At 42.6% G+C, this 24,168-nt stretch overlaps 4 protein-coding genes across 7 annotated transcripts in view; 2 read left to right on the top strand and 2 right to left on the bottom strand.

Moving 5' to 3' along the window:
* Window positions 1-906: 906 nt before the first annotated feature.
* pgp (phosphoglycolate phosphatase) lies at window positions 907-2,350 on the top strand. The gene is made up of 2 exons (XM_004080144.5): window positions 907-1,665; window positions 1,737-2,350. Exons 1-2 carry the CDS (start codon window positions 1,065-1,067, stop codon window positions 2,060-2,062), a joined length of 927 nt encoding a protein of 308 aa, XP_004080192.1. The 5' UTR covers window positions 907-1,064; the 3' UTR covers window positions 2,063-2,350.
* A 3,194-nt stretch (window positions 2,351-5,544) lies between these two features.
* bricd5 (BRICHOS domain containing 5) lies at window positions 5,545-8,648 on the top strand. 2 transcript variants are annotated; one of them, XM_023949669.2, is made up of 6 exons: window positions 5,545-5,697; window positions 5,774-5,899; window positions 5,971-6,111; window positions 6,203-6,310; window positions 6,918-7,068; window positions 8,365-8,648. In XM_023949669.2, the coding sequence occupies exons 1-6, from the start codon at window positions 5,644-5,646 to the stop codon at window positions 8,457-8,459; spliced, it is 675 nt and encodes a 224-aa protein (XP_023805437.1). In that variant the 5' UTR covers window positions 5,545-5,643; the 3' UTR covers window positions 8,460-8,648. The 2 variants fall into 2 exon arrangements, with proteins under 2 accessions (XP_023805437.1, XP_023805436.1); XM_023949668.2 differs by having other exon boundaries at window positions 5,548-5,697; window positions 5,962-6,111.
* mlst8 (MTOR associated protein, LST8 homolog (S. cerevisiae)) lies at window positions 8,647-12,070 on the bottom strand. The gene is made up of 8 exons (XM_004080145.5): window positions 11,664-12,070; window positions 11,099-11,150; window positions 10,866-11,028; window positions 10,718-10,793; window positions 10,489-10,641; window positions 10,281-10,405; window positions 10,035-10,198; window positions 8,647-9,070 (listed from the first exon to the last, which is right to left on the bottom strand). Exons 1-8 carry the CDS (start codon window positions 11,790-11,792, stop codon window positions 8,952-8,954), a joined length of 981 nt encoding a protein of 326 aa, XP_004080193.1. The 5' UTR covers window positions 11,793-12,070; the 3' UTR covers window positions 8,647-8,951.
* Window positions 12,071-12,497: 427 nt separating this feature from the next.
* The window catches only part of meiob (meiosis specific with OB-fold), a 187,976-nt gene continuing 176,305 nt past the window's right edge, over window positions 12,498-24,168 (bottom strand). The window contains exons 1-14 of one of the 3 annotated variants that reach the window (XM_078937089.1): window positions 17,914-17,988; window positions 17,580-17,655; window positions 16,923-16,980; window positions 16,653-16,784; window positions 16,440-16,509; window positions 16,104-16,299; window positions 14,969-15,069; window positions 14,847-14,899; window positions 14,658-14,753; window positions 14,464-14,556; window positions 13,314-13,458; window positions 13,054-13,240; window positions 12,875-12,961; window positions 12,498-12,791 (exon numbers count right to left, since the gene is read on the bottom strand). In XM_078937089.1, coding sequence (XP_078793215.1) covers window positions 12,678-12,791; window positions 12,875-12,961; window positions 13,054-13,240; window positions 13,314-13,458; window positions 14,464-14,556; window positions 14,658-14,753; window positions 14,847-14,899; window positions 14,969-15,069; window positions 16,104-16,299; window positions 16,440-16,509; window positions 16,653-16,784; window positions 16,923-16,980; window positions 17,580-17,636 — 1,389 coding nt within the window. In that variant the 5' untranslated portion in view covers window positions 17,637-17,655; window positions 17,914-17,988 and the 3' untranslated portion in view covers window positions 12,498-12,677. Of the gene's footprint in view, window positions 12,792-12,874; window positions 12,962-13,053; window positions 13,241-13,313; window positions 13,459-14,463; window positions 14,557-14,657; window positions 14,754-14,846; window positions 14,900-14,968; window positions 15,070-16,103; window positions 16,300-16,439; window positions 16,510-16,652; window positions 16,785-16,922; window positions 16,981-17,579; window positions 17,656-17,912; window positions 17,989-24,168 lie in introns of those variants that run through there. The other 2 variants (XM_023949801.2, XM_078937090.1) reach the window with 2 other exon arrangements.

The following is a 24,168-nucleotide window of genomic DNA, read 5'->3' as shown; positions in this document are numbered from 1 at the left end:
CATTTTTAAAGTTCAAAACCTAAAAATGAAAAGGAAAATCCAAACTTTTTAAGAGCAAGCATGTCCATATATGTAACATACGGAGCATGTCACAACCTTTATAACGACAGATTTTGAATGTCTACATTTTATATCAACCATAAATAATTAGAATTCTATTCCATTTGTTTTTATGTTCAAAATAAATATTAAAATAAAATATGAGAAACTGTCAATTTTGATTAATAATGAATGTAGTCTATCCATGCAAGGAACTACTACATGTAAGTTTTGGTTTTCTTTCTGTGACATAAATATAACTCTTGATCATCTTTTTTTTGAATGTATACATGTTAACAGTTTTTGGGAGGATTTCTTTTTCTTGGTGCTCCTCAAAGTTTCCCTTTCCTATTTTTATTCAGTTACAAAAGCAGATCATATTATTTGGAGTAGTTTCTGGTGATAATCTATTTGATTTGACATTCAATACTTTATTAATATCTGGGGGAAAATTTTATTCATAAGAGCTGATTTTCAAAAACCAAACTATTTTTCAATACATTTCATAAAGAGATCAGTTTATATTTTAAATCTCTGAAATTAATTTAAAAAGAAAATGCAATAAAACTATATTTTTATTGACGATCACATGTTGTTTGAAAATCCCTAGTATTGTAAACTACAATTATGTTTTTTTTTATTTAATTATTTTTTGTATTTAATTCTTTTTTATTTCTTTCTGTCGTAGCTATTCAATAAAAGTTCAATAAACAAAATAAAAATTAAAAAAACCTATCGGCTACTGCTGAGGCGGCAAGTCTGTTGTATTACAAGAGTTACGAAACGTTCACTCAGTGAAATGTAAATAAAATATTTCTTGGTAATACTGTACTTAAAAAAAAAAAAATTTGGGCTGCTGGCCCTTTAAGAGCGCCGGTGCGGAAGTAGCCGAAGAATTCCGGCGACAGTCGGCGAAAGGTCAGACCTGCTCTGCTTCTCTCCCTTCTGGGCTCGTTTCAGCGTCTCCAGAAGAACTCCTCCGGGTTCCGCTGCAGTTCTGTGCAGAATCTCCTTCAAACCTCCCGATGTCCGGGTCCAAATCATGCGCGCGGCTGCAGGGGGTCCTGCTGCAGCAGCTGCTGGACTCCGTGGACAGCATCCTGTTCGACTGCGACGGGGTCATCTGGCGGGGGGACCAGGTGATCCCCGGCGCGCCGCAGGTCATCAACCTGCTGAAGCAGCACGGGAAGAGGGTCTTCTTCCTCACCAACAACAGCACCAAGACCCGGAGGATGTACGCGGACAAGATGTCCACGCTGGGCTTTGACGTCACCGAGCAGGAGGTGTTCGGGACGGCGTACGGCTGCGCAGTCTTCTTGCAGACGGCCTGCGGGCTGCAGGGTCAAAAGGTCTTCCTGATGGGGAGCCAGGCCATGAGGCAGGAGCTGGAAACCGTGGGGATCCAGCAGACCGGGGTGGGACCGGACCACGTCTCAGGGGGCCCGGGGGACTGGGCAAACGTGCCCCTGGACCCGGAGGTGAAGGCCGTGGTGGTGGGCTTCGACCAGGACTTCAGCTACATGAAGCTGAACCGGGCCCTGCAGTACCTGATCCAGAAGGACTGTCTGTTTGTGGGGACCAACAGGGACACCAGGTTGCCCCTGGAGGGGGGCAGAGCCGTCCCAGGTAAGGATGAAAAGAGACCTCCTCAAAAAACTCTGACCTTTCTGACCTCCGGCCCCCCCTGACCCACACAGGTACAGGCTGCCTGCTGCAGGCCGTGGAGACGGCGGCCCAGCGCCAGGCCCAGACGGTGGGCAAACCCAGCCCCTTCATGTTCGACTGCCTGGCCTCCCAGTTCGGCGTGGAGCGCGAGCGCTGCCTGATGGTGGGGGACCGCCTGGACACCGACATCCTGCTGGGCTCCAACTGCGGCCTGAAGACCCTCCTCACCCTGACGGGGGTCAGCACCCTGGAGGACGTGGCGGGCCACGAGGAGAGCGGCTGCGCAGAGAGGCGGAGGATGGTGCCGGACTTTTACGTGGAGTCCATCGCGGACCTCCTCCCTGCCCTGCAGGGGTGAGGAAGCAGACGTCCGACGTGGAAGAGTTTTATTAATAATAGGTTTGATAACTGCACGGACACTTTGACGGGTTTTTATCTGATCCAGTATTGCTTTTCCGGTTTGTTGGTGTTATTCTGAAAGAACCGGCCCCCTTTTTTTTTGGTGGTGAAACCTCCTCTTGGGCAACTTTCGAGTTCCTCAGGAGGAGAGCTTCACATTGAAGGGATGGTGCAATGAGGAGTTCAGGTTTTTACGCACAAATGTTTCAAGACGGAGCTTCTAATAAAGCTTTTTCATGAGATCGGACCTTTGTGGTTTCTGTGTCAAAGTTTTTTTCCAGAGTTTAAAGTCACCTTGGGCTGTCGTCGTCTGGACGTGGCATATCACCCTCTCACCTGTGGAGAGAGGCTGTCGGCGCCGCACCTGCCTCCCGCCTTTGTCCTTTGTCTGGTTTGGGGATGGAGGCCAGATCTGGTGGTGGAGGCGTGCGCCTGAGTGCGTGTGTGTGTGTGCGATGGGGGGGTAGGAAGACTGTATTTTTATGGGTTTTCCCACTTAATGAACAGTCTGTCATCCTTTTATGGGGCAATAGTGGTCGTCGTCGTTCTCTTTCGGCTTTTCCCATCAGGGGTCGCCACAGCGAACAAGTCGCATTGTAAACTTAGCAAAGTTTTACACCTGATGCCCTTCCTGACGCAACCCTCTCAAAGCAACCGGGCTTGGGACCGGCACAGAAGTAGAGAAGGGAACAGGGAGCAGCCCGGATTCGAACCCCAGTTTCACGGACGGAAGGCGCCGCAAACCAGCACGAGCTAAACCGGCTCACTTATGGCACAATAGTGGTACCGGTGACTAATATAATCGTGCATTATTGTGGTACAACTTTGTCATAATAGTGTCGTCATGCGCTGACATTATTTTTTGAATGATTAATTTTTTTAACAATAAGACAAAGAAAATTACTTAAATTGGCTTTTCTGTGTATTTCTTTATTCCAATCATTGTGAATCAGGAGCAGACAGAAAAAAAATGCCGTTGGAGCAGTGACATGGGTGCTAAAAGAGGCGGGGCCACAAGCTCACAGCTCCGCCCCCATTATGATGCATCCACCTGTAGACAAACGTTTGAGCGGGAATCGGACTCGGGTCGGAGGTGTGAGGAGCTGTTGGCTACCATGTAAAGCCAATGGATGATGGGAAACGGGGGCGGGGTTGCTCCCGCCAACAGTCCCGCCCACAACTCAGGCAAATTTCGGACAAACTCCTGCCGCTCTGCAGAAAGTATGTCCTAAAAAAACCACACAGGGTTTTTGATTTTAGCTAAAAACGATCGGATGATCGGAGTCGAACTTTAGTTTAGTTTTGATCTAACAAAATGATTTCTGTGAAAAGCCTCATTTTAAGGTATTTTCACTTCCATTTGTGACATTGTGATGCTGTCAAATATCCAAAAACAACCAAAGAAAGTGGCTTTATGAAGTTTTTTGTAACTATAGCTGACTCCAAACCTTGATTTTTACATCACAGAGGGGGATTTTCTTCATTCTTGACCAATTATGAGAACAGATGGAATAAAACCATCAGGTCCAGAGTCTCTGGTTCAACACATCAATACTAATAACCTTAATGATACCATGATGTTGACATACCTTATTACACAGCAAGACTGGAGAACAGACGAGTGATTTCATGTAACCCTTGTGCTTTCTATCCATGGCACTTTCACATTGGGAGTTGGGTCGTCTAGACCCACTAGACCAGGGATGGGCAAACTACGGCCCGCGGCGGAGCTCTTCAGATCAGAAATCTGTGATCAGATCTTTGTTTTCATTCTAAGATCCTGGACTTCATTTCTATAAAGGTTTTAGAATTTAAAAAAGAGAAAAGGGAGAAAATGTTCAGTCAGGAGTTTTACTGCCATAAATGATGAATCTGTGATCAGACTCCGTGGATTTCACCGATCACGGTAACTTTTTTAACATAACTCCTGCAACAACTGGTGAAAAGGTAACACAGAAATATGCATAGCTGCAGCAGAAGACATAGAAATGTGCTTTTCCCTATTACTGGATGACAAACAGACTTGCAGCTGCGCAAACTGTGAGACGTTTGATGAAGTCTCTGCGGAATTATGACGGGACAGGATCCATTATTTATTTATTTTATTTTATTTTTTAGTGTATCAGTATATTTTTCCTGAATTTTTGTCTTTGAAAACCATTGAGTGTTATCTGGTCATTGTTTTATTTCATAAATAATATTATTTATTTTATTAAAAGGATCATGATGAATGAAACTTTATTCATACAGCACTTTACGGCTCCTTGAAGGAACCAAAGGACGTCACAATAAAAAAGATCTAAAATGGGAACAAACGTTTTAAACTAAAAACTCTAGAATATTCTGTTTTAGAATATAATTTTCCATCTAAATGTTTTCATCTACATTCCATGTTATATCATTCTCACTCGACGCATCTGCTCCTGGTCTGGCCCTTATGTTGCCCCCGAGTTAAAATAATTGCCCACCCCTGCACTAGACAGAGCTCTGAACCTTTTTTCTTCAATGATTTGTGATCTTCACCGGATTACATGAAATCTGTCCACCTTTATCATGGTAGGGGGAACACATCACTGTAAGGGGGGGGTCATCTAAGATAGCACAAGGGTTAATCTGCTTGGTGAGTTTGATGCAGAAAAAAAAAAAAGAGATTTTAAGAATTTAGACTTTGTTTCTTTTTACAACCGTTTGATTCATCATCTGAACAAAAGAAAAATAAAACTTTCCTCAGCTACAGCAAGGCCGGGTCAGGGCAGGCTCTGCAGCTGTTACCATGACAACGTGTCACACTACATATCAAATAGTCCTCTTTTTGTGAAAAACAATTAAATCTAAAAAAAAAAAAGGTACTGACATTTGGTTTCATTTTCTTTCTTTTCTGTAACCTTGGAATAAGCGGGATAACGCCTTTAGAAGTGTCCATCATCGGAGATTAACCCTGGAGAACCCACGGGGGTCAAAACATTTTTTATTTTATTCACATTTTCTTGGCTGCTGTTAATTGTGGTTTCCCAAATTGAAAAAAAAATAATTTGTTTAATTAGTATTAAAAAAAATCTGAAGAAAATTGTTTTTGGATTCTCCGGGGTTAAAGGCCTCCATCGTCCGTTAATGTCTGCCGAAGGATTCCTCTTCAGGCATTATAGCTCACATTATAGATAATAGTTATAGATTAAAAATGAAATGACAAAAAAATGAAATGAATTCCTCATAATTAATCTGATCATTCGTTCAAACGGGGGTCTTCTGTTCAGGTGTGTGCACCACAACTCCTCATGGTTGCTACTCCTTTCCTCCTTTGTAGGTTTTGGCACGCTTTGGGGAAAGTGTGCCAATGGGTGGGAGATTGGAAGAGGGTGCAGCCAAAGGAGGAGGGGAGGAAGGGTGGGGGTTGGGAGGTGTGCGGGGGGGGGGGGGGGGGGGGTTAAAGGAAGCAAAGCAGGTGAGCGGCGCGTCACTGCAGCGCTGGTCATGACTGCAGCTCCGCGCTGAAAGCCGCCAGACGGGAGCAGACAGCGAGGAGCCGCCCCGGGACTCAGGATGGCGAGGTGCTGGACGCGGTCGGAGGAGGAGGTGGAGGAGGAGCGGTGCGCGGTGAGCTGCAGCAGGTGGATGAACGTCACTGCGGGGAAACCCGGGTGTTTTGAAGTCTGTGTGGATGTACCCGCAGGACGGGGGCCCGTCCCACTTCCGACAACACAAGGCGTTCTGGGTCGGCCTCTCCGCCCTCCTGCTGCTGGTCGTCGTCGCTCTGGGACTGGTCGTCCCCCTCCGGCTGTCCCAGCCCCCCTCTCAGGTAGGATGCGGTGTCGTCGTGAGGCGACCCAGAACCCATCGGTCTCACTGTGCGTCCTGCAGCTTTTGCAGGTTGTGAGGATCTCGGCTCCGGATCCGGCCGGAGCTCCGCTCAACCAGTCAGCGGTTGTGGACCAGCAGAACGACCTTGTGACCTTTTCTGTGACCTCTCCGGCAAATCAGACGTCCACCGTGCTCTTTGACGTCAAACACGTAGGTTCAGGTCGACGCCTTTTGAGAAACCTTTGTTTTGGTAGATTCTGATGCCCCAAAACAAAACAAAAACAAAGAAAATGTGTTCTAGGGTTGGATTTGTTACAAGCCGGCCAATCAGGAGAGCTGCTTCCTGCAGGAGATGGAGCAGTCCGACTACGACAACGTGAACTCGCTCTTCCAGGACCCGTCGCTCCAGGTAAGAGTGGAACCTGCCGCGTGGCGGCGTTTCGGTCAGTCATCAGTCTAACGCTACATCAGATCTGCCCGCCGCTGATGCACAAAGAGGGGGGTGAAGCACTCGGACCCCCCAAGTGCTTCCCCGTCCCCGCCTCCAGGCCTGAATTCCTCAGCACATCCGATCCCCTCAGCCCCCCCCCACCACCACCGCCGGGATCTTTTTACCGGAGCCCTGGAGGGGAGGGGGCGGGGGCACAATGGCACTCTGTGTGAGGGCTCTGCAAGCTTTTAAGACGCCTCCTTTGACTGGAACACAGGTTGAAGCATTCAAGGGTCCCACCCGCCGCTCAGCCATAGAACCGGGATCTCAGGTGTGCAGATGTGATTTCATGGAGGACTTGGGCTCAGGAGGAAGGAGCTGCCGGTAAACGGAGAGGCCGTGAGGGTCCCCGCGCCTCCGTCTCGGGGTGTCGCACACCTCACCGCTCCTCGTGGATTCAGAGAGCCATTAAAGTCATTCAATCTTCAGTAATTCCGCTTTGATGCTCAGAAAGTTGGCGACGTTCCCTTTAGGGATGAAGGAAACGTGACCTCCTGAGATCCTGACCCGCTCTTCTCCTCGCCAGAGGCACTTCCAGCTCCCTGCGAACCGGACGCAGAGGCAGACGGAGTTCCTGGGAGTGCTGACCGGCGCTCGGGTGAACACCTCCTCGCTGGAGGAGCCCCTCAGGGCTCTGTGTCGGGGCGGGCCGGTCCACTGGACCCGCAAGGCCGACGGTGAGGACTGCTTCTGCTAAAAATGCACATGTGACCACCGGGACAAACTCAAAAGCTCCTATAGCACCAGGTGAAAATGAATTCAGGGCGTAGAAAAACGACCCGTCCCCCAAAAAAAATGATTAAGTGTGAAATTTACAGAGTTTCACTTTTTTTTTTTTGTCCACAGTTTTGGAAAAACTTTTTTTTGAGCAATCTTCACTTCAATTTTAAATGTATTCCACCAATTTAGGCCTACAACCACAACCAAAGTTTTGCTGACCTTTGACCTCGGGAGGAGGTCCGCCATCTTTAATTTCCAAAAACATCACAGCTGCAAATTTAAACTCGAAATCCGACCTATCGGCTCCGGACTCCTCAAGCATCTTCGGGAAGCTGCTTGGGGGGACAAAAAAAATAGCAAAAGTGGTGTTTTCGCCATTGTTCGCACATTTTCCCCCCGAAACATTAAGATATTAAACTGTTGACTCAAGTTGAACAAAACAATATGACATAGAATATGAACATATTAGGAATGTGGGCGGGGTTAACAGAAAACCTGTGTTGCCAAGGAAATCCAAAAACGTACTTTAGTAGATTCTTCTAAAAACGACATAAATCTGTTCGTCAACCACCAGCGACCAAAAAACAAAATGGTTGCTATGGAAATAAAACCAACAGAAAGGCCGTCATTTTGAAAATAAAAAAGGGGAGGGGGAGGGGCGATTGCTCAGCCAATGAGGGCGTGTCAAAAGGGGTGGGGTCGCACGCAGCTTTTAATTAATTTATTTTTATCCACTAGTTTCTAGAAAAACTGAAACCACATCAAAGCTAACACAAACTGTGGTTTGGTCGTTTTTTCCTGCCAAACAACTATGAAATGAATCAAATAAATAGTAATCCGCCACAAAAAATAGTCCCAAAAACGTCAAACTCGATAAAGCTTAGAGTTTGTATCAGAGATGTTAGAGAGACAATAAAGCTGCTGCTGACCTTTTCTAGACTCCTCCCAGCAATTTCTCAACTTTAGCCCTTTATTTGGGTTTTTTTTTTGTGTGTGTTATTTCTTCAGGACATTGGTGTGACAAAAGTAATCAGCTGTCTTTAGAGTAGCAAGGCAAAGAAATGTTTCAAATCTCCTAAAAAGAAAGTATAACAAAGGAACATGTAGACCTTCAAACCAGATTGACATCACTGGCCCCGCCCCTCTGGCTGCTTTTCCTCACCTGAGATACTCGGAGCAAACACCACAGACTGATATGAAGGCAGCCGTTGCAGAAAAAGATGCAATATTTGCTTCTGGTTTCTCGGCTGCAGGTCCCAGCAAACAGCGGCTGGTTTACTTCTGCATCGACATCTGCTTTCCCAGCAACATCTGCGTCTCCGTGTGCTTCTACTACCTGCCCGAGTGACGCCGCTGCCTCCCTGCAAAGCTAAACTTTTCCCTTTTCTTCTGCTTCTCCTCCCCAAAAATCCATCAACCTTCCTGGTTCCCTGTCCATCCTGAGAACCAGCTAGTCAAGCTGTCAACTTTCCTCCTCTCTGGTGACTTTTTGTACTCACAATGTTATGATGTTTTGTCAAATAAAATGTACACTGTTTGGTTTCGTTTCTCTTTATTTGAAAGCAGATTTTCTGAACAGCTTTTATTTCTCTTCACTTGATATGAGAAAGCAGCTCCGCAGCGCCTCCTCCAGGCGGGAAGCGGGAATGACAGCGTTCCTTTTGCTTTTAATAAATATCCTGGGAAATGTTCCTTCTTACTAACAGATTCACAACAAAATTAAAAAAAAATAAAACGGTCACCCTCTGGATTTGAATTTTTGTGCCGAACGATTCCGGGTTTCATTTGGACAAAACTGAGCAGCGGGTTCAGCTCCGGCTGACGGCGTCCGTCGTCCTCTTCAGCCGAGCACGCTGTCGTTGAAGGCCAGACACACCACGGCCTTCTGGTGGCCGCTGTACTCCCTCTTGATTTCGCCGGTCTCGACGCACCACAGACGAGCGAGATTGTCTGAAGACGCTGCGGAACAAAAACGCGACTTTACCTCCATTTTTCTGCTTCAACTGATTCCTAACATTAAAGAAACAGCTGGATAATGATAAAAACCGGGATTATTACTCCGCCCCGCAATAATCCTGGACTACGACGACCAGATTGGAAGGAAGTTTTTTTAATTATTATGGGATGGCCACAGGTGCCACGGCTTGGTGGTCACTGTGTGGCAGAGAGTGACGTTTGGTGATTTTCACATTCGTCTACAATTTATTCTACAATTTACAATTCAAAAGTCTTCAACAAGAGCTGAAGTTTCATTGACCTTTGACCTCGGGAAGAAGCTGCCATCTTGAATTTTGTAAAAAAATACATATTTATCCCGTTTAGTCCCAGCTACAAATTTAAACTCCTCCTAAGAATCGCCTCCTGACTCCTGGAGCGGTGTCCTTGGGAAACTAATTGGAATTTTGGAAATAAAGTTTGTGGATTTTGAACGGCGAGTTCACAAAAGTGGCGATTTCCTGTTGTGGGCGCATTTTTTACCGGAATATTGAGAAAATGGAGCGCACCTCTGCTCAAGCTGAACCAAACGATATGACAAACAATATGAACATATAAGAAATGTGGGTGTGGTTAACAAAAATCCTACGTTGCTAAGGAAATCCAAAAATCTACTTTTGCAGATTCTTCTAAAAATGACCGAAACCTGTTCGTCACCCCGCGGTGACCAAAAACTGAAATGGTTGCCATGGAGATAAAACCATCAGAAAAGCCGCACTTTTGAATAAAAGTGTTCTCTTTCATGAATTTGTGACCAGACTGGCAGAAGGGGAGGGTGAAGGCGGTTCAAAAGGGGGCAGTGTCCTCTGCAGGTCATGCAACGCCGTTTACGGCTTTAATTTTATATTAAAGTTTGCTAAAACATGCCATTTTTAACTTTAAAAACTCAGCGGGACAAGGGGACAGACCCAAAGGTGAAGGTACGCACCTGTAACGATGTACTGCGAGTCTCCGGAGAAGGCGCAGTCCCACATCCAGCCTCGGGACGTCTCCCCGGGGTTGTTGCTTTTGATGCTCAGCTCCGTCATCAGGGAGAAGTTGGACGTCCTCCAGATCTTGCAGGTCTGATCCGCTGAGCAGGTGGCCAGTAGTCTGGAGACATTCAAGGAGAAACATCAATGAGGTTTTTTTTCTGTTTGGCCTCACGTCAGGCAGAAACAACAAAAAGCCTCACGTGGAGTCGGGGCTGAACTTGCAGCGCAGCGAGTATCGTTTGTGCGCCGGGATCTTCGTCTTTGGAATGAGCTGCGTCACTTCGTCTCCCATCCCTCCAGCCAGGTTCCACACGTAACAGTTTCCCTGTTGGGGGGGGGAACAGGAACCTCACTCTAGTTTCTCTCCAACCCCAGTTTTTGCGTCCCATGTTCAGTTTGGGGACGCACCGAGCTGTTGACGGCTGCCATGTAGCTGGCATCGGGGTCGATGTGGACAGAGTTCACCGAGACTTCTGGCTCTGGAATCAGCTGTTCGTTGTGGTCCGTTTTCAGGTCCCAGATGTGAATCACGCCACTCTGATCCCCAACAATCAGCTCCGCCTAAAAGAAAAATCACAAAACGCTGACAAATCTACAGATAAATCCACATCAAACACCTGTGCAGCTTTGAGGATACCTGATTGGGATGAAGACACACACAGTTGATGGGAGCGTTTACTTGGAAGATCCTCTGACACTGCAGGTTTCTTGACCTGAAAGGAGGAGGGTTGATAACAGCAGAGTGGATTTCTGCCGGGGTGTGCGGTGGAGGTGAACCGCCGTACCTTAGGTCCCATATGCGAGCCATGCAGTCCTCTCCTCCGGTGTACATCCAGCGTCCGTCCTCATGGAAGCCCACGGAGGTGATGTTCTTGCTGACTCCGTCGTAGTTGATGACGGGGTTTGGGTTGTTGGAGTTCAGGTCGTACATGCGGATGTGCTGATACCCTGCAGGAGGAAGAGGAGGAACGCGCAGTGAAACGCCGCGCAGCCTTCAAATGGGAGAGTTTGGACTGACCTGCGGCGGCGATCATGCTTCTGTCCGGGGTCACTTCAAGGGAATTCACTTGCTGAAATGACGAGTTAAAGGCCCACTCCGAAAGTCGCGTTTTTGAGGTATTTAGCATATATATGCCTTTTATAGCATTTTTCTACAACAAAATACATATTATGTATGAGAATAATGCTGTAAAATATTAAGCCTATTGCATTTAATTAACAGTTGATGGTTTTATTTTTAGTGTGTGTGGTGAATCAAACAAAAACAAAACAAAAACGGATTATGTCAAACAAGTTAGAGCAAAGGTCACCTGTATTTTATTTTTATTTAACATAATACCGTTCCGTAGTAAAATTATTATTAAAAAGTAAAAAAAAATTACACTAATAAATTTGTAAAAGTATAAACAACAATAAAAATGTAAAATTTTACGAGACTAAAGTCATAATTTTGTTTTTCAATTCAGTAAAGCTCCGAAATTGGGGGCCATTTCGTCAGGTTGGGGTGTGAGCGGCTGTAAGCCAGCGGTAGCGCATGTAAACAGAGAGCTCTCACCGAACCGTTCTAACCAGGGAAAGGATACCGAGTCCTGATGCTGCACCGTCCGGGTACAGATCCCGCTGTGGGCCTGCCAGAACCGGACTGTGTGATCGTATCCAGCCGTGGCCAGGATAACCGGGTCGCTGCCCACCGTGCCCTGGTTGACATTCATGCTTCTCCGCTAGTGTGTCACGGTTACAAACAACACCAGAACCCGTCAGTCCACTTAGTTACATCTGACGAACTCGGTCCAAACGATCGGCCAACGACGTCAGCTCAAGCTTTTTGAAGTTAACTCTTTTAAAGAAAAGCCGTTTTAAAAATATCTGAATGTGAGAAAACATCTAAAAATCTGATAAGAATTCGCTTTACAGATTTCCTGAAGCCATCATTCGCGACTGCGGTACGTCTGACTAACGCGTCCCCGATAAACACAGAAGTGTGTCAAACGTTCCGCTTTGAAAAAAAAATTGTTTAAATGCAGGAATGCAACGATGTAAAATAATAATAATAAAAAATAAATCATAATAGAGGTAGAATCATAAAATCGCCTTTTCCCACACTCTTTCAGGTAATTAATCAACTTTTATTTGGCAATCATTACAATAAATGTGCAAATATGTCTCCTTATGATTCAGAGTAATATGTCAAAAAATATTTAAACATATTGTTTTATTTCTTTTTAATCATTTTTATGAATTCAAAATTTTAATACATATTTTTCTTTTTTTATGGTTAAAATTGCTTTAAATAAAGCATTTATTGTCGCTACATAAAATCTACATCATTCTTTTTATTTTAAATATACTTTTTTTTATAACAGTTGCTTTTGTTTTTTTTTTCTTTTTTAATTGTATTTTGTGATAATAAATCAGAATTTTTTTTCAAAACACAACTTTATTAAACAGGAACAATTTAACGCCTTTTTTTAAATAAATCAATTTATATCAATAAGTTAAATAAATAAGAATAAATAAATAAATAACAGTTGAAGCATCTGTTTACATTGTAATTAGCGCAGAACAAATGTAAATAGAACAGACTTCGCATTGCTGGTTCAAAGCTGCTGCAGAACAGCCGACATATGCTGCTTCACCTCTCCTGGGTCGGCCGGAGAGCAGGCCAGGATCACCCCCCTGATGCCGCTTTTCGTTCTCGCAGAGGGAAGGATCTGCGGCAGACGATCTCATGAACAATAAAAACACATCACAAAGACAAAAAAAAAAAAAACATGCCTTTTGAAGGCTGGAATACCTTCAGGTATATTTTGCATCTTTCCAGAAGAAACTTCCACTTGAGAGCGGTGCGCTGATCATCGGTCAGACGGATGAACTCGTCCGTCTGGAAGCAGGCAGCAGCATATTTAAGAGAAGTCTGTGGATCTCAGCAGTTTGGAGCTGACCCCCCCCCTCAGCCTCTGAGGAGTTACCGACCGAGCAGCCGAGCGTCTGCTCCGCCGTGGCGCCCCGGAGGCTGCAGGCCTGCAGCGTGCCGGTGTGGTCGGTCAGGTCCACCAGCAGGTCGAAGCCTGTGGTGCCTGAGAACGGCTGCTCCCCGCCCGGACACAGCTGGTTACCGCAGCTCTGCATGTCCGCCGTCAGCAGGAACCTACATTTAGAGCTGAAAAAAGCCCAAATCGAAGCACGGACAGATGGAAGGAAAGAAGGAGGCCGTGACTTTGGTGCGATCGTACCAGCGGGTCTTGATGACTTTAGAGGCAGAGGAGTCCAGGTCCAGCTTGGAGATGAAGCTGTAAGTCAGGCCGAAGAAAGTCTCCGGTTGCTCCTTGGCCTTCAACTTCAGCTGGTTGACGGTGTAAACGTCAGTGATGGAGTCCACTGCAGGCAGAAAACAAACACAAACACGCAAAAATGAAGCCACAAAAAACAAACAAACACCAACTCTTATCAACAACCGGGTATGGAGTCTGAATGATTTACCTTTTGGTTTACGGATCCTCTTAATAATTATTCAAATGTATTATATTTAATAATAAAGCATTTAGCTTTGTTGTGGAGTTCACCACAAAGTGACTGATTAGAATTTTAGTTTAAAGACCTCAAATGTGATTTTTCTTTTATTAGACACAAAAAGACAAGACAACAGAGGAAAATAATAACATCCTTTTAAATATGAATGATATAATTGAGCATCTCTGTCAAATACTCTTTAAAATGAAACTTTTCAAAAGCATTTGTGGTGTTTTTGTTTGTTTTTATGAAGCACAAACTGTCCTACTAACAGCAGTGAATCCCTTAAAGGGCCCCCTCCCATGAAAACGGTGTTTTTGCTGTTTGGAACATGTTCTTGTGGCCTTTTTCCGATGATGCAGGACATGTATAAAGACATTTAAGCTTAAAGTTTCTGAGTATTTCTTATTTAACTGAATCAGGAGCAGACAAAAAAAATGGTGACGTTGGAAATTCTGATTTTGGACAGATAGATCCAGGATTGTCTTTGTCTTCCTCGCCTGAGCTGGAATCTGGATCTGAACTGGACGGCTTAGAGGTGGGAGGGGCTGTAAGCTAGCAGGAGAGCGTGTAAACAGATGGAGACGGAAAGTGGGGGGCGGGGTTGCTTTTGCACCGACGGTCCCGCCCACAGGTCTGAGGTGAATATGAACTACTTTGGCTCTGCACCAACTGTGTCCTACAAAACCAGTTTTGTGACGCTTTGAAAATACTTCAAAAGATAATCAGAGTGGGGTTTTACTTGTAATTCATGTTCAGCCTAATTAATTTAAAAAAGAGATTATTTTGAAGGGTAAGGAAATGACAACAAACAGCATTTTGCTCAGTTTTTTTTAGGGTAACAGATGTTTATTGTTTTTGGACAGAACCCACCGGGCAGATCCTCGGCCGCCTCGTCGTGGTCCAGAGCTCCGGACTCGGACATCTGCTTGGCGAAGCTGAACAGCAGGCCGGCCTCTCGTGTGTCTAAAACAAACAGGAAGTGGTTCGGTTTCTCACTGGAAACACTTTCTTCAAGCAGAGAACGGGGGTGTTTTTTTTTACAGAGCGCTGATGGGATTTCTTACCGGGGTTGACAGTGATGACGCTTTTGGAGGTGACGGTTGCCACCATGCCGCCACGAAAGCTGTCAAAGCTGATCTTTGCATCGGCAACGAAGAGCACTTGGAGAGGAGTTCAGACATTTATGTTAAGCACCCCCCCCCCCAGAAGCTTCAACAAAAGGCAAAAAAAACAAAAAAAATCCACAGACTAACCCGCCTCCCTGGGAATCAGCGTCTGCAGAAGCTGAATGCTCTCCTTCTCCCAGCTGTGAAGGAAGCAGAGGTCAGCGGAAATCAAACCCGCAAGGCGGCCGCTGCACAGCATCTCAACCCACCAGACCAGAGGGAAGCCGGACACGGCGTCATCGAAGAGCTTCACTTCCAGCCTCTGTCCTCGCCGTCCGTCTGAGGTGGTGAACTGTCTGCTTTCCCCCATCTGAAGACAGAAAACGGACAGAATTCTGCTTTTACAATCAACAACAGGAGATTTCGTGTCACATTTCCTCTGGAATTCTCAAATTTGAACATCTAATGATGTTTTTTTTGTGTAAAATACAAACAGAAAAGGGATTTATGGAAGAAAAAACCAAAATCAAAGTTAGTAAATCGTTTAAAAATGTCTTTAAATACAGGGGAGGGGGGGTTGATAGAAACATTAACCCAGTTTGTGTGGGGACAAAACAATTTGACTGACTGTTGAGATGCAGAACAGAACAAATAAAATGTTGAAATCATATCTACATTTTTGGATCATTTCCTATTTTAAACAAGATAAAATCTGATTTATTTTTCTCATTGTTTGATATTTCAACACTTAAAAATCCTCCATTCAATTTACTTCAATAATTAGATCAGTTTAGCAAATGAAAGTGCAATTAAATATGTATGCGCATGCTGTTAAATATTTATAATAATAAACTTTATTTATATAGCACTTTTCGGTATCCAGATTACAAAGTGCTGCACAATTAATATGAGACAAAATCAGGATTAAAAACAGTTTCCAGTATGTAAAAATAAAACACACGAAACTGTGATAGCGGTTAGAATCAATCAAATCGATAAATCAGTAAAAATATTCATCCTATGGTTGTTTTTCTTTAAATATTATTTTTTTTTATAACTTTTGAATCCTTCTGTCCTTTTTCTGTATTTTTCTTAATGAAAATAATTTAGTGTGATTGTGCAAACAGTGAAAAACGTGTCTTTTCAACTCACAACCTCTACTTGATGTTTTTTTTAGTTAAACTTATCGGAAAATCTGCTGTTTTCCTTAAGAATAGGTTTTTTTTAAAACATTGTATGTGTTTTTTTTATTACTTTACACTTTTACTTTTGCTGGATGTGCATGTAGAAACGTTTTCTGTGATAAAACAGGTAGACGGATACAGAAATTGAAAAGAAAAGAGCAAAAACCATCTGAAAATTGGGTTAAAAATCTCAATAAACTGCAGTTTTAATGCTCCGTACCGTCTTCACAGCTGCCAGTATATTAATCGCGGCACCATCCAGCTTTTGCCCGTTGGCCACAATGTCTCCCAGAGAGTAGAAATCGGCCGAGTCCTTCGCAGGCAGGTGCATCAGCGGCAGCAGCCTGTCGACCGTGTCCATGTCCGTGCACAGCAACACCCGGGAATGAGGCTCGACCACCAGCAGCCTGTACGGGCTGACAGAACACGCAGGCATTTCAGACCATGACTACATTACCCATGAATCCCTCCGGTTTTGCAAAACATTTCTGCAGAGTTGCCTCATTGTTCATCAGCTGTCAGTCACAAATGTGACAAACAATGAGGAAAATGTTACCTTGGTGTTGCCGGGCAGAACTTGTCTTTCTCTGGGTCTTTGCTGGAAACTAAAGGATTTTCAACGGTGACTGGAAACAGAAAAGGAAAAACACAATAACTGAAAATATTCGATTTCCCTCATAAAAAGAAAATATAAATTGATAACACAATAAAAAAAAACTTTCGAGATGGTTAATTTTCCACATGTGGGAGCTAATAAAGGAGCGTTTACCGCAATCACCAATCCTGAAGTTATCGGCAAGACTGTTAATGTATCCTTGATTTCCCCAGGCGGACACATTTATGAAGAAGTCAGGAGAGTCTTTTATGGTGAAGCCAAAGGTGAATCGCTCAACATCAGAATCTGAAATCAGAAAAAAAACAAGCTTTCCCATCAGGAAAAATAGGTGAAATCACCACAAGAGGGCGCTGCAGTACAGGACACCAGTCGACAATAAAATCCAAAACACTTTACAATGACAAGAAATTGATTTGTACTAACTTTTTCTGCTTGGGAAGCTTCTGACATCAGTCTTTGCGATGACAATGCCAAAAACGTTCTAAAATAAATTAATAAATAAAAAGAGGCATTAATATTTTTAAACAGGAAATAATATATAATCTAAGTTAAATACTCAGTTCATTAAAAAAAAAGTTACAAAAAAATCAGGTTATTCTTTTCATGTTACGTTTTAGCAACAAAAAGAATCATAAAACACATTTAGCTACGCCGTTAAATAAAAAATGAAGCATTTTTATTTCAATTTAACTTGATAATCAATAACAAATGTATCTGTTTGTGTCATTTTTTGTTTCCTTTTTAGATGTAAACACATATTTTAGTGAGGAAAAGGCGAAAAAGTAACGATCCCAGTTTATCAACACTGGCAGCTCGGCAGCATCTAACAGGGCTAAAGTGACCAATCATGTGCTGCTTTGCCTTTCTGAGCATTCTGGGTAACGGAGTCTTTTATTATTGCAGCTAAAATCGTCTTTGCCAGAGACAAACAGCAATTTCAACCAAAAGATAACCACAACATGTCGTTATTATTATGGCATTATAAGTAATACATATAAATAATAAAACAAATAATTATACCTATAAGCATTTATGTTTATTGTAAAAAGGTAAAAAGATAATTAATTCAGTTTAACTTACAGGATGAGAAAAGCTGGGGTGGAGCTCAGAGATGGAAATGTAGCTGTGAGATGCCATTTCGTTATGTCAGTCCTTCCAATAAATAAAATAAACTGTTAAAGTTAACGGGGGAAAAGCTAGATTCTTTTTTTTAGCTGTATTTTACGGAGAAAAAAGAAGCTAACATTAGCTAGAATCCTTCAAAAATCAACTAAAATCAGTTAAGAGTTAATTTTTAACACCTAAAATTGTGTGTAAAATCAAATATATTATCTGAGAAAGAATAAAACCAGCAATAACTATGAGTCATAAACAAAACAGCCGCTGTTATTAAGCAAAAACTAGTTTTAATACCTGCTTCGGTCACAAGAATTCTTCGCGCTAAAGCGTAACACGCGTTGCCTTCAAAGTCGTCGGACAAATGACTTACACGGACAAAAATGCCCTAATGACCCTCTCTTGTATTGTAATGTTCTTTAATTAAGCAACATTAGCTCTTAAATCATTTTATGATGATTTTAGAAAAGTATTTCTACAAACAAAAAAACAGTAATACAAATGACTGAATTCAGGTATGAGAAAATGAAGCATGCACAGAACCTTAATTTGAAATTTAAAAAAAAGACAAACAACTGTGAGCTTTTTGAACAGATTGATCTCACAACTGTTCTTCTGAAGAACAATGAAACATTTTTATAAAGTGTAGAGAAAGACTTCCCAGAAAAAGCTAAAGCTGTTTCAGCTCCAATGACCAGACATTAAACCCATGGATTAGGAGTGAGATGTAACTCAGAGTTCATGTCCAAAGGGAGATGAGTGGATCACAATATGGGATTTAGTCTAAGATGAACTCGACATTTTCCTGCCTAATCTCACAAATCTGTGTTTGGACATCCACTCCGACAGCTACTGTTGCTCTTTCACGTTTTTCTTTGCTCATCCTCTGCTTTTAACCGTGTGATGATAACCTCAAAATGTGTCATTCACTCACCAAACTGATAACCTCAAATGTTAAATATTCCGACTGTCTTCGAACAAAGAAATTGACTTGTTTTCCTCTAATAAAATTTGAAATTGGGATGTCATCAGGTTTGTTTTAAACGGCACGAGAGCCCATTAATCACTGCACACCAGGTGAAATCATCATCATCGGATAAATTATGTGAAGCCTGCTTGGGGTTTAATGATTTCTTTTAGATTAATGCACGAACCCATGTTCTCATTAATCACCCGTTGACTTCTCAGCAAGTGGGTTGAATAAAGTGTACCCATCTTTATCTGAAGGCTTTACCTGTGCACATAAAACTCCTCCAACGTACCATTTTCCACTGCGTCTTTGGGAGAAATCTCTACCTCCTAACTCCTCGAGCATCATTGGGAAGCTACTTGGGAAAAAAATGTTGGTTTTTAAAGTTTAACTCGCAAAAATGGCGGTCTACTACTGCTGGCACGATTTCTACTGAAATGTTATGAAAAATCATAATTGTTGGCTTAAGCTGAGTGAAACTATACAACCTACGATGTGAGCCAATTAAGAATGTGCACGTTGCCAAGGAAATTCAAAAATGTACTTTTGCAGATTCTTCCAAAAATTACATGGACATGTCCGCCACCCCCAGGTGACCAAAAAATAAAATGGTTGCTATGGAGACGAAACCAACAGAAAAGCCGCCATATTGAATTTTTTTTTTTCAATGAATTTGTGGTGTGCAGCTCTGACCAGGGTGGAAGGGGAAGAATGGTGGGTGCTTTGATAATTTATCTATTATTATTTTTTTTTTAAAGATTTCTGGTCCAAATATATGTATTTTTGTGCTTTAATCTATGTTTGAATAGCCCCCCCCCTTTTTTTCTAATAAAACATAAGGTTTAGAAAAATGTGAAGTTGTGTTGAGTGGACACTGATGTGGGTGTGAATGTTTTCCTTTAGTTGATTGAGTGTTAGGCCAGGTTCCCTCTGTAATTAGCCTCACTGACCTCGTCTAGACTCCACTTTACCCGTTTAAAGCTACATACCAGGAACAGAATTTTTATGATTCTTCTGCTTCGAGTGTCTATTGTGGTGTTCCAACAAAAATCTTTCGTCCACTCCTTTCCTTTTTTTAGTCGCTGGACTTTCAGGATGGTCCGCTGAGCTTCTTGGTTTCAAGGAAGAACTGAGTGAAGGTGTAGGGAACGCAAACCAAACGCATCAAGCCGACTGTTTTGAACACGTGGAACCAGAAAGAAAAAAAAAGAACCTGATGTGGTTCTGTAATGTGAAGTTCAGGAAGTGGGCAGACAATTTGTATAGAAGTGGTTTGAATCCACTATCACACCTGTAAGAGTTCACACAACCAAAGAAAATGAGGCTTTCAATGTAGATCCTGAAAGACGACTTCTATAGGCAAACCAGTTCTCGTTGTCTTATTAAACTCAAGGTTAAAATATGTGGTGGCACCTCCATGCCCAGCTTTTCACAGCTTCTGGCAGCTCTCGATGCAGGCTTTATAGGCCTCCACATTGGAAACGATCCAAAATGCAAGTGTGTGTGCACACTGCAATTTCCCTACCACCTGTGCGCCCGTCTGCACTGTAGCTGCTCCAACAAAGCACGACGTCTCTCCATCCACATGTCGGCTGTGATGAGGGATCGTGGCTGCAAAGGGAAATTCTGAATGATGTTAATTATAGGCTGCTGAAAAGAAGCAAGTCGGTGGCATGATGTCAGCGTCCATCATTACGCTGCCGTAAAAAAGGCGAAACACGGCGGCGATTGTCAAGTTCCTGCCTCATAATGTAGTGTCAGATGATGTAACCGGCTTGTTCGGCGAGTTAAAATGTCCAACACCTGAGTCAGACAGGAAACATGATACTAACTGACGTGAGCATGAAAGCAGATTGAAAAAAAACAACACACACATATGCACCATTTATAGAGCTTAATATGGGCTCTGTTGAGTGAATTATGGAAGCATAAGCAAACTGTGTTTATTTTAACATTTTAAGCACTTTTACAGTCACCAACTTGAGTTTATGGTCTAAAAACAAACTTTTTAGTGTGTTCTTGTTTTTATCTTCTTCTGGTTCACACAACCGAGTGTTAGGGTCACCACAAAAGAACAGAAATAAAAACAATTGAATACGGAGAAAATCATGATGAAAACATCAAAGTTTTTTGAGCATAAAGTCGTAAAAATGTGAGAAAAAGGTCACGTTTTAACGAAAATAAAATTGTATATTTATGATTTTTACTTTTAAAGTTGCAACTTTAAAAGTAAAATGTCCTGGTTTAAAAGAAAAATCTAGCTTTTAAAATGATTCAACAAAGACAATTATTGGGATGAACACCACACTGCTCAAGGATTTCACCGAATCTGCTGTCCTTTTTTTTGTAGCTGGAGCCTACAAATATTTTTTCTATGAAATTAAACTTTAATTTAGAAAAAGAATGAATTTTTCCAGGGAAAATTACAACTTTTTAAACAATAAAATATTGACTTTTTATCATTACTTTAGCCCTTAATGATCAAATCAAATATAATCAAATCAAATCAAGTCTAGTCAAGTCAAGTCAAGTCAGGTCAAGTCAAATTAAAATTAAAGTTATGATTCAAATATTTTTTCTAACTTCTTCTGTTAAGAAAATTGTAGTTTAGTTGTTGTTATAATGCATTACAGTTCATTACAGCCCTACAGTGTCAACCACAGCATCACAGTAAAGTGATTAATGTTCTACATGTAATCAAGCATGTTTGCAGATCATGTGACAGTATGCGATTTGGGGAGGTGTTAGATCCACACCATAATAAACACAAATGGGGGGCAATCATGGATTCTTCATTTTGATTGGTTACAGACCTGGAGCTGGATTTTAGCCGTCCCTGTCCATCACACAAACCTGTTTTGGGAGGTCACCTCAGCTCCGACAAACTCGACCTCATCTGCTTTTCTTTAACATGTTATCTTATTTTCATTTCAACAGGAGGTTAGAAACATATTTCTTTAATTATCGGTGGGTAATCTGCAGAACAGAAACGCCGGCTGCTCTGCCCCAGGAACAATGACATGATTGTATTCCTGAACTCTGTCCCTGAAAAAGCTGGATGCAGTTTGGCGCCGTATGACGATAACACCATTAATGGGCTGACTGTGAAAGGATTTCAATGCTGCTCTGGTTAGGTGGAGCCTTTCAAGCATGTGGGACTGATCGTCTGTGCACAGCATGCTCACGGTGGTGTCAACATGTGCCGACAAATTGCTTTAATATCAGAAAATGAACGGTGAAGTTTCCCTCCTTGGGTTTCACCGAGACTGAAAGGAAAACCTGTGAACTTACTGTTTCGTGAGTTAAAAGGCATTAAAGTCATGAATCATTTTCAGGAAGAACAAGTTAGATATGAATCTGTTTGAGATTCCTCCATGGAGGCTAATTTAGTTGTAAATATTACTTTTCTGAATGAACACTTCTGCTTTGTCTTTTTTTTTTTTAGTTCACTTTCCCCTTTTGATGGCTAAAGCTTATTTCCTGACTGAGTTGAGGTAAAGAACGTGTTCTGGCGTTTGTTCGGAAAGTTGAGGAGCAATATGGAAGCGATTTATCTAAAACTTATCACATCTGAACCTTTTTTTTTTTACAGATTTGAATATTTTTACATGGAACGAACCATGTCCAGGCATACATCAGGTTCTGGAAGTGGAAACTTTTAAGGAAAATAGAAACAAGGAAATTAAATTTTGATGTTTTTCTTGTAAAAAAGACTCCACGAGGATTGCATTAATATCAATCACTTCTCATTGGGAACATTTAGGACTTTTACACAATATACCTTAAAACAACTCTGTTTTTCACTATATAAAGTACTTTCTTTTTAAAAAAAACATGAAAGGGGAGTTGACATGTTGTTCCGTGTCTTGTGCCCAAACACATTTCAACATGTGTGCTGTGGATGATAATAAATAACTATAATCAAACCACCGTCTCTCTGATTGGCAGACGAGCTCTCCTCCTTCCAGGCCACAGAAGCCATAAATGCATGCTGTAGATGAATGACTGTTAACACATGTTCCCTCTTTTTGTTTTTTGTTTTTTGCAGAAGACGACAGCCGTTTCCTTCCACAAATGATGGTACATCCGTTTGTTTCCATATCAAAGATGAAGTTTGAGTTTAAGACGGAGAAGTTGCTGCTTGTTGGTGTAAGGATTGGTGCCTCTTTGGGGTTGTGTTATGTTCTGCTGCTGTCGATGCACACTTGTATGGCAAGCGAAAGGTATCATAAATAACCAGGAAAAATGCCATAAACAACAACTTTTGGGCATGAAAAACACACATTTTAAAGTACCACAGAAATGGGACGCAGACTTTTTAACGCACCAGAACTGCATTTCTATGCAAGTTTAACGGCAGTGCTGTCATACGGCAAATATATATATTATGGAGCCACTAATGCATGCTTACTGGTTTGAATTGATAAGCCCTTTTTTTCTAAGACGTCATTAAAAAAAAAAAAAAGGACATGAACATCTGTTTTGATGTAAGGATGTTTAAAGTTTACAAGGAGCATGTTGAATTTTACGTAGTGCCCAAGATAAACACAGAAGGATGTCGTGCATTTATGAAAGCAATTGTAGTGTCTAAAAAATTGTGTGTTTTTTTACTCACAGTTAGTGTCTTTGTTATGTTATGGTTAGAGCTGTGGCGGTGTGGGATTTTTGATCACCGCGGCAATGAACCAGCAGGGGGCGCAGTGTCGCGGTTAACCGCAGGCCCCCCCCCCCCAACACAAAATCTTACTAATGAACTAACAATATAGGTGTTGTAGAATGACTATGTGTGTGTGTGTGAGCGCGCTGCGAGTGTAATGGGATGGAGTGCACACAAGTGTGTTGGGGGTGCGTGTTGATTCTTCTGCAGCGGACCACTCTCGGGCTGCAAGCGAGTTTCACCTGTGCTCTCTGGTACAGACATCTTCTCAGAATGATTCAAAGAGGTTCATTGTGTCTATAAAATTATACTGCTTATTTAAATTATTTTTCATCAGACACTGGTTTGTTTTGTAATGTAAAACGTAACGACATGTTTCGGTGGAATGCCTTCATCCTTCATCAGGGTCGTCATCAGGTGGTGGTGTGTGACGTCTTTAAAAACAGATGATTGTGACTGAGGCGGAGTCACCTGTCAAACTTTGACAAGTGACTCCGCCCCTTGATGACCGTTTTTTTGCTGGAGGATGTTGCTCCAGGTGTGGGAAAGCAGGAAGCCCCCCTCATCCCTGTTCATGGACAGGTGACTCCGCCTCAGTCTGTTTTTAAAGACGTCACACAACACCACCTGATGACGACCCTGATGAAGGTGGAAGGCATTCCACCGAAACATGTCGGTACGTTTTACATTACAAAACAAACCAGTGTCTGATAAAAAATAATTTAAATAAGCAGTATCTTCTCAGAATATTATGTATTGCCCAGTAATAAACAGACTTCAGACACTTTGTCACCTTTCCGGTAGCCATGAAGCCTGACACCCATGAAGAACACGGGGCAGGAGGCTCCGCCTTTATTTATCTATCTATATACCCAGGCTGTGTCCCACCAAAGTGGGGTAGCCTAGACAGGGCACACATTCTTAAC

The sequence above is a fragment of the Oryzias latipes genome, chromosome 19 (assembly GCF_053564925.1).
Source record: "Oryzias latipes strain Hd-rR chromosome 19, Olatipes_Hd-rR_3.1".
Taxonomy (NCBI): domain Eukaryota; kingdom Metazoa; phylum Chordata; class Actinopteri; order Beloniformes; family Adrianichthyidae; genus Oryzias; species Oryzias latipes.
The sequence above is the reverse complement of the archived record's forward strand: the minus strand, read 5'-3'. Positions and strand labels throughout refer to the sequence as shown.

Excerpts from the sequence above, each read along its gene's own strand:
- pgp (XM_004080144.5), top strand. The coding sequence starts at position 1,065 with ATGTCCGGGTCCAAATCATGCGCGCGGCTGCAGGGGGTCCTGCTGCAG. Across the intron at positions 1,666-1,736 it reads GGGGGGCAGAGCCGTCCCAG|GTACAGGCTGCCTGCTGCAG; the intron begins GTAAGGATGAAA and ends TGACCCACACAG.
- bricd5 (XM_023949668.2), top strand. The coding sequence starts at position 5,644 with ATGGCGAGGTGCTGGACGCGGTCGGAGGAGGAGGTGGAGGAGGAGCGG. Across the intron at positions 6,112-6,202 it reads TGCTCTTTGACGTCAAACAC|GGTTGGATTTGTTACAAGCC; the intron begins GTAGGTTCAGGT and ends AATGTGTTCTAG. Across the intron at positions 6,311-6,917 it reads TCCAGGACCCGTCGCTCCAG|AGGCACTTCCAGCTCCCTGC; the intron begins GTAAGAGTGGAA and ends TCTCCTCGCCAG.
- mlst8 (XM_004080145.5), bottom strand. The coding sequence starts at position 11,792 with ATGAATGTCAACCAGGGCACGGTGGGCAGCGACCCGGTTATCCTGGCC. Across the intron at positions 10,794-10,865 it reads GCTCGCATATGGGACCTAAG|GTCAAGAAACCTGCAGTGTC; the intron begins GTACGGCGGTTC and ends TCCTCCTTTCAG. Across the intron at positions 9,071-10,034 it reads CTCGCAGTACATCGTTACAG|CGTCTTCAGACAATCTCGCT; the intron begins GTGCGTACCTTC and ends TTTGTTCCGCAG.